Raw genomic sequence first — 12,867 nt, 5'->3', positions numbered from 1 at the left:
AAACCACAGGAGGAAATGAGATCTTAGTGGATACAAAGTTAAACTGTAAGCAAAGACAACAGTGTGTTCTGCAGTGTCACCAGAGTGAAGGAAACAAGACCCGTCATGTTCATGTTTTCCAGTCGTTTACTGTCTTTAACATAAATAGATCATTTAACATTTGATGCACCCAGAGACATTGTATGCACAGAATATCTTCATAGTGCACGTTTTAAGAGTAGGATTGTACACAGATACAATACAAACTGATGGCATATAAAACATCTCAGACAACAGATTTCCTTAATCTCTATTTATATCTCAACAATATCTTACATTTTATTTCATTAAAAGCATTTATAGAGTTCAAGTCTACATAAGAAGGCACAAAGGGCAGTGATGACATGCTTTGATGCACGTACAAAAAAATGACTTACGTTTTTGTTCCAGAGTCGTGGTTTGATTGATTACTATTTGGCTAAAGTCTAAACTGTTTCAGACACATTGGCACCATAATGAACGAGTGTGTCGACTGATCACTCCCACAAACACCTTCTGCTTCGTGGTCAACACTCTGTGCAAAGCTTCTTTTCCCCTTTTACAAAAATAAACATGAAGCATCTCTCAGCTGGGGGTGAAATCCCTGAAACGTTTCGGTCCCACCGTCACCAGCTTCTCTTCACACAGTCAGACAATTCAGACCTACGACTCAGGCTGTAGTGCTGCAGGATTATGACACAACGGTGAAGATTAAAGCTTTGACTAAGTTATTAAACAGCCGATTGCTGGGCGCTTTCTCTGACATTCTTTGCTGGTTACTTATTCACGTTTATCAAGATGCTTAGTGAGGTTCTCGTTCTGAAGTCGAGCATTCTTATCCCTATTTTAACCCCAATAAATGCTCGTCAGAATTGAACCCAACAAACGCATCTCTGATTAAATTACAGCCACTATTTTACTGCGTATTTTTTTCCTTTAACATAAAGCAGAGATAAGTAGCCCACTAGTGTATTAATAATAACAATAGTATTTATATAGCATGCTTAAGCACAAAGAGCCTTTAAGATTCCCAGATTTAACAGAATAAAAATGTAAAAGTAAAATCTGAAACCAATGGAAGCCCCAACCGATATGACATCCCCAAATCAGGAACACGGCAGCACTTATATATCAAGCAGCACTGAGCCCACACAGAAAATAAAAAGGTGCAAAGTGTGCTCTTTCAGATCAAGGAAGGAGAGCCTGTGGTTCGCATGATCCACATTTATTATTGAAAGTGTGCCATGCAGACTGGGACTCTTACTGCCTTTGTTCCGGTCTTCACTTCGTCTCAAACACTCAAAGTTTTGGCCTCGATACAGACACACTCTGACCGGGTTTAGGTGGTCTTGACTACACCACTGGCTTATTACACTTAAGCATGCGACAGGATGGAGCTAACCGCCAGAGACGCACGGGAAAGATTTTGTGGTTTAGCATCAAGCACATTTTGTGGTCCTAAAAATCTAAGTTAACTGTACTTTGAGGAATCTTAACATGTTGGAAGTCGGCATGTTTAGAGTGTGTGTAATGTCAGATAACTGCATCACGCTTCGTAAAATCAAACTTGCTGATAGCAAAAGTGTAATGACTTCCCGGCATCTCTGGAATATAAAGCACAGGTAAGTCACATATCTGTCTCTCTCAGCGGTCCACCACCAAATAAGGCACAAAGACCATGACGACATTCAGGAGGCAAAGCGTTGGTCAGCGTCTGCTTCCCTGCCCCATTTGAATTGTCATAGTTCACAGACATAAACACGGTGACTAGTCCTGCAGTTAGTTATAACAGGGCGAGTTCACCGGTTTCATGAGGCAAGAGTTTCATAAGGAACGAGGTGAAGACAATCTGTGTTGCTGCTCCGGTAACGGAGGCCCGACACCGCTGGCTTCAGTCGTGGTTTGATTTACATTTGTCATCTTCACACAAAAGAGCCTGTGGGGAAACAAAAAAGAAAAGTAGGACATGACGAAAGAAAAGTGATGCAGAGTGCAAATCATAACTGATGATGAGGGGAAGAGGTGATTAGGGCTGAACGTTCAATCACATTATTAAGTTAACGTACGATGTATGGACATGACCTCGATAGACGTGGATATTGCGTGTTGTGTTGACATGTGTGTTTGTTCACATGAGAATGTCACGGACATTTTAGCCTACATGACGCCAGAATAAACAGCAGAGTGTCTAGTGGTGATACTCTTCTGTGATTTTAGGGTGGAATTAGCTCGATAATAAAGTTGCTTTTCAGGGATAGAAGTTTTTAATCTGTCAGAAAACTGTAGGAGCTGCCAAATGTAGTTTGTATTGTCGTCTGTGAGATCATTGCCCAGCTGATGGCTTTGTGTCTTCAGGAGGTGTTAGGGGTGGGCTGCCAGTTGTGTCTATATTGTGTCTCCAGTTTTTTTAAGGTATGGAGGTTTCATTACATTCTGGTTACCTGATGGCAGGACAGTCTACCTGACAGTACAGCGTTGTGTTATAGACGCGTCTCTCTCTCAGTACAGTGTTGTGTTATAGACGTGTGCCTCTCTCTCAGCGTTGTGTTATAGACGTGTGCCTCTCTCTCAGCGTTGTGTTATAGACGTGTGCCTCTCTCTCTCAGCGTTGTGTTATAGACGTGTGTCTCTCTCAGCGTTGTGTTATAGACTTGTGCCTCTCCCTCAGCGTTGTGTTATAGACGTGTGCCTCTCTCTCAGTGTTGTGTTATAGACGTGTGCCTCTCTCTCAGTGTTGCGTTATAGACGTGTGTCTCTCTCAGCGTTGTGTTATAGACGTGTGCCTCTCTCTCAGCGTTGTGTTATAGACGTGTGCCTCTCTCTCTCAGCGTTGTGTTATAGACGTGTGTCTCTCTCAGCGTTGTGTTATAGACTTGTGCCTCTCTCTCAGCGTTGTGTTATAGACGTGTGCCTCTCTCTCAGTGTTGTGTTATAGACGTGTGCCTCTCTCTCAGTGTTGTGTTAGACGTGTGTCTCTCTCAGCGTTGTGTTATAGACGTGTGCCTCTCTCTCAGTGTTGTGTTATAGACGTGTGCCTCTCTCTCAGTGTTGTGTTATAGACGTGTGCCTCTCTCTCAGTGTTGCGTTATAGACGTGTGTCTCTCTCAGCGTTGTGTTATAGACGTGTGCCTCTCTCTCAGTGTTGTGTTATAGACGTGTGCCTCTCTCTCAGTGTTGCGTTATAGACGTGTGTCTCTCTCAGTGTTGCGTTATAGACGTGTGTCTCTCTCAGCGTTGTGTTATAGACGTGTGCCTCTCTCTCTCAGCGTTGTGTTATAGACGTGTGTCTCTCTCAGCGTTGTGTTATAGACGTGTGTCTCTCTCAGCGTTGTGTTATAGACGTGTGCCTCTCTCAGCGTTGTGTTATAGACGTGTGTCTCTCTCAGTGTTGTGTTATAGACGTGTGCCTCTCTCTCAGTGTTGCGTTATAGACGTGTGTCTCTCTCAGCGTTGTGTTATAGACGTGTGCCTCTCTCTCTCAGCGTTGTGTTATAGACGTGTGTCTCTCTCAGCGTTGTGTTATAGACGTGTGTCTCTCTCAGCGTTGTGTTATAGACGTGTGTCTCTCTCAGTGTTGCGTTATAGACGTGTGTCTCTCTCAGCGTTGTGTTATAGACGTGTGCCTCTCTCTCTCAGCGTTGTGTTATAGACGTGTGTCTCTCTCAGCGTTGTGTTATAGACGTGTGCCTCTCTCAGCGTTGTGTTATAGACGTGTGCCTCTCTCAGCGTTGTGTTATAGACGTGTGTCTCTCTCAGTGTTGCGTTATAGACGTGTGTCTCTCTCAGCGTTGTGTTATAGACGTGTGCCTCTCTCTCTCAGCGTTGTGTTATAGACGTGTGCCTCTCTCTCAGCGTTGTGTTATAGACGTGTGCCTCTCTCTCAGCGTTGTGTTATAGACGTGTGTCTCTCTCAGCGTTGTGTTATAGACGTGTGTCTCTCTCAGCGTTGTGTTATAGACGTGTGTCTCTCTCAGCGTTGTGTTATCACCTTGCTCTCCAGCACTCGGTTGTGGTTCTGGCTGCTGAGCTCCTCCAGAGTCTCTGCTAAAGGTCCGTTGAGGGTTTCAGGCAGCAGGAGGCCGAGGCAGCCTGCAGACAGACCGCTCAGACAGAACACAGTGAAAGGCATGGCGGTGTGGAGAGCCCGCTGCAACACACACACACACACACACAATGACATCAGAAAAATAAAGTCTGTCTGTGTCTCCTGAGGAGAGAGTTAATACAAATGTTCTGTACAATAACTTATATTACATGATTTATTTTGTTAATCCACTAAAATGTATTAAAATAAATGACTGTTTATGAGTTTTTTAATTCTTTAACTACGGTAAATATCAAACTGGACATGTGGTTTAGTTGCTTAGCCTTGTTGAAGTCACCTAAACCACCACTAGGTGTCACTATATCTTCAGGTTAAAGTCACACCTGCTGCTCACATGGGTTACCCGAGTTTAAATCTAATAATCTAATATATTTCACCCTGTGTGTTACAAAGACAACAGTCCTGTCAAAGTGAATGTTATATTATCTACTCACACATTTTAGAGCTTGGTTGTTTCTAACTATGTATTTTACAGGTTTAAATCACTTGTCTGTTTGTTGTGGAGAAGAGGAGACCTGCACAATGTCACCAAACTCTGTATTTCGTAATCGTTTTGATTGTGAAACCCAAAGCGAATGACAATTACATAATGTGCATCTATCTAGAAAGAGGAAGTACAACTGCATGAACAGAACTGCCATCACCATGGAAGGAACAAACGGAGCGAGGATTCCTCCAACTCTGGACGACATGGAACAAACCCCCAAACCAGCATTTCTGAAACAAAAAATAAATCATTAAATGTGATGTCTGTGAATAATTCAACATGCAGTCTGCACTGTTAGCTCACCTGATAACTGTTGGGTAGAGTTCAGAGGTGTAGACGTAGGCGATGTTGAACGCTGCACTCACCAACAGTTTCCCCAGAAGCGCAAACGACGTAACGCTCAGCAAGGTCCCTGCAGACGCAAACAGATCACCGTTAGCACCGTTAGCTGCTAGCCACCGGTTGAGAGGCGATCGAAATCCTTCCAATCCAATACACCGCCTTTAATTTAATGTTATATTCAATCCCGTCACTCTAGATGAGAGCATGACTTCAAATCATTTTGAAGCCTTTTTAAATATTCAGGACCCGTTGGGTTTGTTTCCTCACACATTTAAGATCAGTTGCGTTCAGAAGTGTGTTCCTCTATATAAGTGGGCGTCACCCTCTCACCTGTGTTTTCGGGGATGAACATGGTGCAGAAGCAGGAAATGCCAGCCAGACACAGGAAACTGGCCATGCTTTTCCTCCTCCCAGCCCTGAAAGACAAGACACACAATGACTCATCGGTGGACGTTTTAAACAGGACACTTCTCGACATTATGTACCCCGAGCTTTCATCGTCTTCAGTCAAACAGAGAGGCACAGTTGACAAAAAGTAGTCTAACTGAACACAGCTGATGGAAATATCTACATGTACAAATCGGCAATTTAAGTAGAAGAAGTTATTAATTAACGGACATGAAGTCTAATGCTGGTTAAATGAAGCAGGAAGTAGTTTTTCATTAGCAAATACACAGATTCTGATATTGCAACACTTCATGTTAAAACATTAACCCGGTGGTGGATTTGGGCAAAGAACACTGTGACTAAAGGGTCACAAAACATCAAATACTGTTCATAAATCAACAACGTCTCCAGACAGGAAGATCGACTTTGAGCTGTCAGTGAGCTAAATAGTGTGTATTATTGTGTGTGTGCTTGTCTCACCATTGTTTGTTGATGAAGTATATGCAGAGCGGGTAGGCGGGCAGCTCCACCAGGCCGTACATGGCTACGTTGACATAACGGCTTCCGGACATGTCACCGGCTCCCAGAGTCAGACCGTAGTACACCAGACTGCACGCATACCTGCAACACACACACACACACACACACGATTTAAAAGGTGATGAAAAGCTGCATCTGTTTTTGGTTATAAGTTAGATCTTCAGCCTACTCAGCCGTTCCTTGACATTTCTCTTGTTTTGTGTTTCACATCTTGCACCATCAGTTCCTGCAGAGCAGCTTGTTTACTGTTAAATGTGCAACAGAAATTATATATATGTGTATACACACACACACACACACACACACACACACACACACACACACACACACACACACACACACACACACACACACACACACACACACACACACACATATAGAGAGCGAGAGTACAACCAGACTAACTTGATCTACTCAAAAAAAAAAAGAAGCAGTTTTTCACGTCTATAATGCCGAGTGAACGGAAAGCCAAACTGTTAAAAGTCTGTTCGATTATTTTGCAGCCGGGATAAAGTAAGTTCAAAAACAGGCCAGAGGGTGAAAAGGTTTTAAGTTGTGAACATGTAGAGATGTGTGTGCAGTAGTATACACAACATAATCCTTTAAGTCAGAGGTCTTCAACAGGAGGTACTGCAGGGGGTCCGTGGAATTTTTGGTTGATTAGAAAAAAAAGAAGAAAATAAATTCTCGAAACATGAATCGGTCAATTATTTTAATAGTTCAGTATTGTATGAAAGATAACAGGTATCTTTCTGCATGGCAGTGGTACTAATAGCTAATTCCATGTTTAAAATGAAAACTAGCTTGTGTGCATGATTATCATGCAATTGACAATGTTGATACACACTGTTCAAAAGAAGCCAAACACGTGTTTCTACCGAGCTGCTGACGTCTTCAGGAGATTTAAATTCATAACACACAATAAGTTAAGTTTTACATGCTTTCTGTGAACACATATCCGAACACATGCTTCTAGTCCAGCGTTCTCTCCACAATAAATTGGTCGTCATAATGTGAAATATTTAATTGAGGCATTGGTATCAGTTGACAAGGTATGTTTATAAAAGGCAGTGGCACGGCCTCCCTACTCACTCTACCTGTTTAAAATGAAAACATGAACCTGTGTATTATTTGAATAGCTTAGTACTGTATGCACAATAAAGAAGTATGTTTATACATGGCAACAGCTGTTGAGACACTAAACTACAGAAAACTCATATCTTAAAGAAGCAGCATCTGAGTCTGTGGTAGGAGCAGGAATTGAACCAGCAGCCAAGTCAAGTTTTAACAGCTTTGGGCTCGTTTTGTTCTTCCTCTGTGGTGCTACACTCACCACACATACATGAGCACCATCGTCCTCAGACGGAGGACTGGATGGAGCACCAGCTGCAGGACACCCGCACGCCCGCTGCGATTACCGGCTTTAGCAGCACAGACACGCTTCAGCGTCAGGTGTTTGACAGCGTTGCCGTTCCTCAGCGCCATGTAGCGCAGAACCTGTAAAGACGAGATGAACAGTCAGGAACGATGTTTCAAAGATGATGCACAATTCACGAGTCTCACGTTGTCATTGCATGATAATGTAAGCAGCTGTAAATCCTGTCAGATCTCTCAGCCACTTCTAATTCCGATCTTTTCTAGAGCTCATAATGTTTTCAATGAAAAGAAGTGACCCCAATGTGCTGTTCTCTAAATCTGCGACAAGCTTCAGCATTTAACTACACCCAGACATTGCGATTGCATGAATATTAAACTGTTTTACCTCTTCAGCTTGCTCCGTCTGACCCTGAGAATACAGCCAACGAGGAGACTCTGGAAGAGTTCTGGAGGAAAGGACGCAAGGAGAGGAGAGATCATTGTTTTGGCACAAATATGATTATCTGGATATAGCGTTTAAAAGAGCGGAGGCCTTATCATATTTACATATTCAAAACAACAGATTCCTTTTCCAAAAACATGTTTTAAAAACGTGGAGGTCCTCTTATATTCGGCCAGTACTCATAACGTTACTACGATGCCAACAAATAGCTTACTCTTCAGGTTTTACCTTCTTCTGAACACTAAAATGCACTGGAGCAAATCACACAAGTGTGTTTATGTTTTTATCTCATGAGCTACAAAACATGCATTCTTTATATCTTAACTTAGTGACTATATTGTGATTTGTAAAAAAAGAATAGGCCAAATGATGCACACAAAAAAAATTGGTTAGTTTGACAAATTGAATGTATTCTGCATTTTATTTACATTCTTGAAATTCCTGTATTGCCTTGAAACTGGTGCTGATCGAACATTACACGATATCTATCCAATCCATGTGTGTTTTAGAATCCTCTCCTCAGAGGAAAGACTTCTAATTGTTCTGGTTTTATGTGTGGACTCATCTCATCTCTGAGGTTCGTACTCACACAGACATCAGGAAGAACAGGACACCAGACGAGTTGGCCACGATGGCCAGGGTCCTCCACGGCCGGATAAAGTAGCCCAGAGCTGCGAACAGCGCGATGCCGACTGCAAAACTTATGCTTGTCAACGTCCCTGAAGATGGAAATAAAAAAAATTTAAATCGATTCAACAGCTTAGGAGCTGCAGGGTCATTTAGAGGCTAAAGTAACCGCCTTGTAATGGAAAGAAAAAAACACAGGTTTGGTCCCTGAACATTCAGTATTTTACCTGAAAAATATCCAAAACAAAAGATCAACTAATTTGGCAGCAGGTACAAACCAACATATCGTACAGAGTGATGTATGATGAGATTGTTCTGGTGTTTCCATACCGGTCATGGCCCAGTAGGACTTGCCCACGTACTCCTGAGAGAGAACGAAGCCGACGAGGCCGATGCCGCCATTCATCAGCCCCACGAGGAGACGAGACACGGCGAAGACCTCATAGCTGGGTGCGAAGGCAGTCACATACCCGAAGATCACCTCAAAAAACAGACCTGGGAGGCAGAGAAACAGATGAGGAGGAGGAGGGTAGATTTGTATCTTAGTGGACGCACCTGAAACATTCAAACTTGGGTATCGTTTGGATTTTTTCCGATACCGGTGCTAAAACGATACTTTTAAAACGATACCGGTGCCTAAACGGTGCCTGAACCGATACTTTTTTCTTCAAATTGAACAATATATTAACTGTTTAAAGTACACTGTAAATATAAATAAATACAAAACACTTGGCTTCAAACTACAGCTTCAAACTTTTTAACTGTGAACAATATGTTAACTGTTAACAGTTTACAGTATACTTAAATAAATACAAAACACACACACACTCTGTACACACACTACAGCTTCAAACTTCAGCAATTATTTTGCAGAAATATGAGCATATTTTCCTTCTCTGGCAAAATATGATATTATGTAAGAGGTTGTGAAAAACAAATAATGTATCGATCGCTACATTTGTAAGTAGTTTTTAACAGCTGTAAAATTGAAAATTGCATTTCCCAGTTTTTTCAGACTTCTTATCACTGAAACTTCCCATTTACAATCTGTTAAACTTAAAATAGGACTAAACCTTTTCCACCTACTTCTTTTAAATGTTTACATTTTCAAATCCGTTGCAAATGTCAACTGGACAACACAAATCTGTCTGATCCTGGTCTGAGATTGTCCTCACCCGTCAAGTAAATGGATCTCCTTCCGATCCTGTCGGAGAGCGGCCCAAACACGACGTTCCCGACCAGAAGCCCGGCAAAAAACAGCGATCCGGCCAGACTGACCTTATAGGCCTGCTGCTTGATGAGAAACCACTGGGGAACACAGAAGAGTTGGAGAAGCACACATGCTGAATCAGCGGCGTTTGGTTGGGCCAAAGCGATGACGCGTATGAACTCTAGCTCCCTCACTTCTGTCACAATGGAGTCAATGTCCTCTGTAAAGGTGACGTGTTGGTGGCACTCCTGCTGGCTGCATGGGACCACGTCCTGCGGCTCGATGTGGTACTCTGGAGTAGATCCAACCAGTACGATCAGCATGGACTGACAGGCCATGTACACCTGAAACACACAGATCACTACGGTACCAACCTGAGAGACGAGAAGTCACATTAACGTCACCACTACAGCACCTGTTGGCATGGTCTAAAAACATGGACACACGTCTCATCAGATGTCGGTGTAACATTTTCCAACATCAAAATAAATATACGTTCTGTGATCTGGGTTCCTTAATGTGTTGAGAAAATGATCCCACTTCCTAAACTAAATGAACTGTTTAAAAAGCCTCCTTGTGTATTATTACCACCATTATTTAAGTAAAATGATCTGAATACTTCATTCTATGGCCATTTAATCAGGATTTAGATCAATTTAGGACATCAACTCAGCTGTGTTCAGTCTGCTCCAACTCATGAGTTGGCAGCTCCTTTAGGCTTCACTGCATCAGCTGACTGACTTTAAATCAATACCAGACTCGCATCGTGTGGAAACTTCTGGGATTGAAGTTTGGTGAGCAAGCTAACTAGCTAGCGTTAGCTAGAAGAAGGGCTAACTTTAATCATGACGCATGATGCCAATATGTGAGATCAAATTTGAGATAAGTGACATTACATATTACATACCGGGGGGGGGGGATTTACTTTAAATAGTTTGGAATACGTGGGCGAGTGAATGTCGTAGCTACGAGCTATTTCCTTTCAATAGCCCAAATATAAACAACTCCGACATTTGCAGTGCGTGTCAACGTAAGTATCCAGGTTTTGTAGAGTGCACTTGCTGCACTCGTAGCTAACGTTATAGCTAAATTGTAAACACGTGGCGACAGCTCTAACGTTATGATGTTTAACCGCCAATACGTGTTATTGTGTTGGTCCACAGCAACGTTATAGCGCATGAGAGCCACGTCGCGGTACTAGCTGTGAAACCCCGGAAAGCTTACCGCGGTTATTGTTTTCTCATATGTACAAAACGTTGTTTTTAAAAATGCACTAACCTGTGTCAGGACAAGGACAGCCACCGCCCGCTTCTGGTAGGGTCCAAACGCACCGACAACTTGAAGAGCTTCTTCTAAATCCATCCCCGGTACGGCCGGCGGACAGGCGACGGCGGCTCTCTGGTTTAACGTTACGGAGCATCACCGCACAGAGAGGAGGCGAGATGAGAGGGTGGTCCTCGGTTCACTTCCGGCTTCACTTATTTCCTGCGTTCACGTCGAGGCACTTTATATAAACAATTCATATGCAAATCAAAACTTTAAAATGCTAACAAAAATTGTAGTTTTTATCTGATAACTTGTGTTATTTTTCAGATTATAATTATGAATGATTTTGTATCGATGCACCATTTCCTCTAAAATCGAATCGGAAATTAGACGAATTGTCTTATGAATGTGATTTGAAGTGTGCTCATGAATGAGATTTTGAAGGGCTTTACTTTTGAAATGATACATTATCCTAAAAACCCAGAGTCTGAAAACACGGAGGGACAATTGCCAAAGAAGGCGAAACCAGATCCGGCAAAAAAAACGCACAGAGAGAGGACGATCCCCGGTTCACTTCCCGGTTCGCTTATTTCCTGCGTTCACGTGTCATGTGAAATAATGACAAATACAGTCTGTATAGCAAAGTCACAAATTTATTGTCAAGGCACTTTATATAAACAATTCATATTTAAATCAAATCAAAATAGTGTATCCTCTTCCCCAATCTTAAACAAAAATACACTAAACTAAATGGACAAAAATAGTAAAAGCCAAACAATATTACAGAAAACAGTGCATACAAAGATGTTAGTCCAATGACATGGCATACATATATGCTTCGACATTAACTATTGTTGTCTTTATTTGTCATAAAATGCATGTGTAATATGATATGTTTACACAATGTACATTCAATCTTCTTCTTCTTCAACTGAAGCTGAGATGCATTATAACAAGCAATTTAACAATTTGCTATTCTCCAATCAACATTATTGTTTAGGCAAAAAAAGTATGAAAATACTTCTCATGCAAGTAACAGTGGATGATGCACACAGCTGGAAGCTAAAACCAAGCAAACATGTTCATGTTTTCTGCAGCAAACAGCACTCTGAGGACAGTTGATCCTGTTTCTGTGAGACCACAGCTCCACAACCTCATACAGTCTCTAGGTCGTAAAGTGAAAGTTCCTCAGGCTGAATTGTTGATTTATATGCAGGAGCAGTTCTGTGAGTACCTCGATTTTGGAAGGGGCATATCTTAAATGCACACATAGCCACACACACCCACACACCCACAACCACACTCACAGCCACAGCGACGAGCACAACGAGCAGATTGATCCAGAAGATTAATGGCATACATATTTGCTTGAACATTAACTCTGCATTTGCTTTCACTTTATTTATCATAAAAGCATGTGTAATATATGTTTACACAATGTACATTCAATCTTCTTATTCAACTGTTAATTAAAGCAGAACAAAAATAGTGCCAGCATTCCTAAGGTGCATTATTATAAGCAATTTATAAGTGCATCCGTCTCATCGACTGCATTAACACTGAAGAATCCTCCAGTTCCTCATACTTGTGTCAGCCTGCTCAGTTCATGGTGACACTACTCAAGGAATCACAGATGAGTCATTATCAGCATCTTCTGTTAATTAAATTTAAAAAGACAAAGAATAGAAAATACTTTAATTTGTCCAGAATAAAGAAATTAAGATGCGTTGCTAGAGCTGGTAATTCTATATTTTCACCCTTTTGGTCGATTCGATTGATATATATGTGTGTGTGTGTTATATTATATGATATATATATATTATTATAATATACTGAATTGCCTGTGAGGGTGACACAAATAAGATGTCCTGACGTGTTTGTCAAAGTGTTATTTACTGCTTTTTTCGTGTTGGAATAAATGTTAAATATTTAATTGCAAATTAGTCATGCATGTTTGATACCTTGATTTTTTTTTTGCATTAAATCATACTGGGAAGTTTGTTGAATTTGATTGGATGTGGCACAGCCCTAGTACCTAAACGTTCCACCAGCCACTGCTTCGTCCT

At 41.7% G+C, this 12,867-nt stretch overlaps 1 protein-coding gene across 1 annotated transcript; it reads right to left on the bottom strand.

Annotated features, from left to right (window-relative positions):
- Positions 1-134: 134 nt before the first annotated feature.
- On the bottom strand, positions 135-10,944 carry slc22a15 (solute carrier family 22 member 15). The gene is made up of 13 exons (XM_079280969.1): positions 10,814-10,944; positions 9,730-9,879; positions 9,501-9,633; positions 8,656-8,820; positions 8,288-8,417; positions 7,642-7,702; positions 7,213-7,376; positions 5,820-5,960; positions 5,283-5,368; positions 4,914-5,022; positions 4,768-4,840; positions 4,007-4,165; positions 135-1,954 (listed from the first exon to the last, which is right to left on the bottom strand). Exons 1-13 carry the CDS (start codon positions 10,895-10,897, stop codon positions 1,910-1,912), a joined length of 1,500 nt encoding a protein of 499 aa, XP_079137095.1. The 5' UTR covers positions 10,898-10,944; the 3' UTR covers positions 135-1,909.
- Between the last annotated feature and the right edge of the window lie 1,923 nt (positions 10,945-12,867).

Source organism: Melanostigma gelatinosum, assembly GCF_949748355.1.
Source record: "Melanostigma gelatinosum genome assembly, chromosome: 12".
In the NCBI taxonomy this organism is placed as follows: Eukaryota; Metazoa; Chordata; class Actinopteri; order Perciformes; family Zoarcidae; genus Melanostigma; species Melanostigma gelatinosum.
This window is presented reverse-complemented; position numbering and strand designations above follow the sequence as displayed.

Bases quoted from the DNA above. Each gene is read 5' to 3' on its own strand.
- slc22a15 (XM_079280969.1), bottom strand. From the start codon at position 10,897: ATGGATTTAGAAGAAGCTCTTCAAGTTGTCGGTGCGTTTGGACCCTAC. The intron at 9,880-10,813 runs GTTAGTGCATTT...TGTGTGTTTCAG, and splicing joins CTGTCCTTGTCCTGACACAG to GTGTACATGGCCTGTCAGTC. The intron at 8,418-8,655 runs GTATGGAAACAC...TTCCATCTTCAG, and splicing joins GTCCTACTGGGCCATGACCG to GGACGTTGACAAGCATAAGT.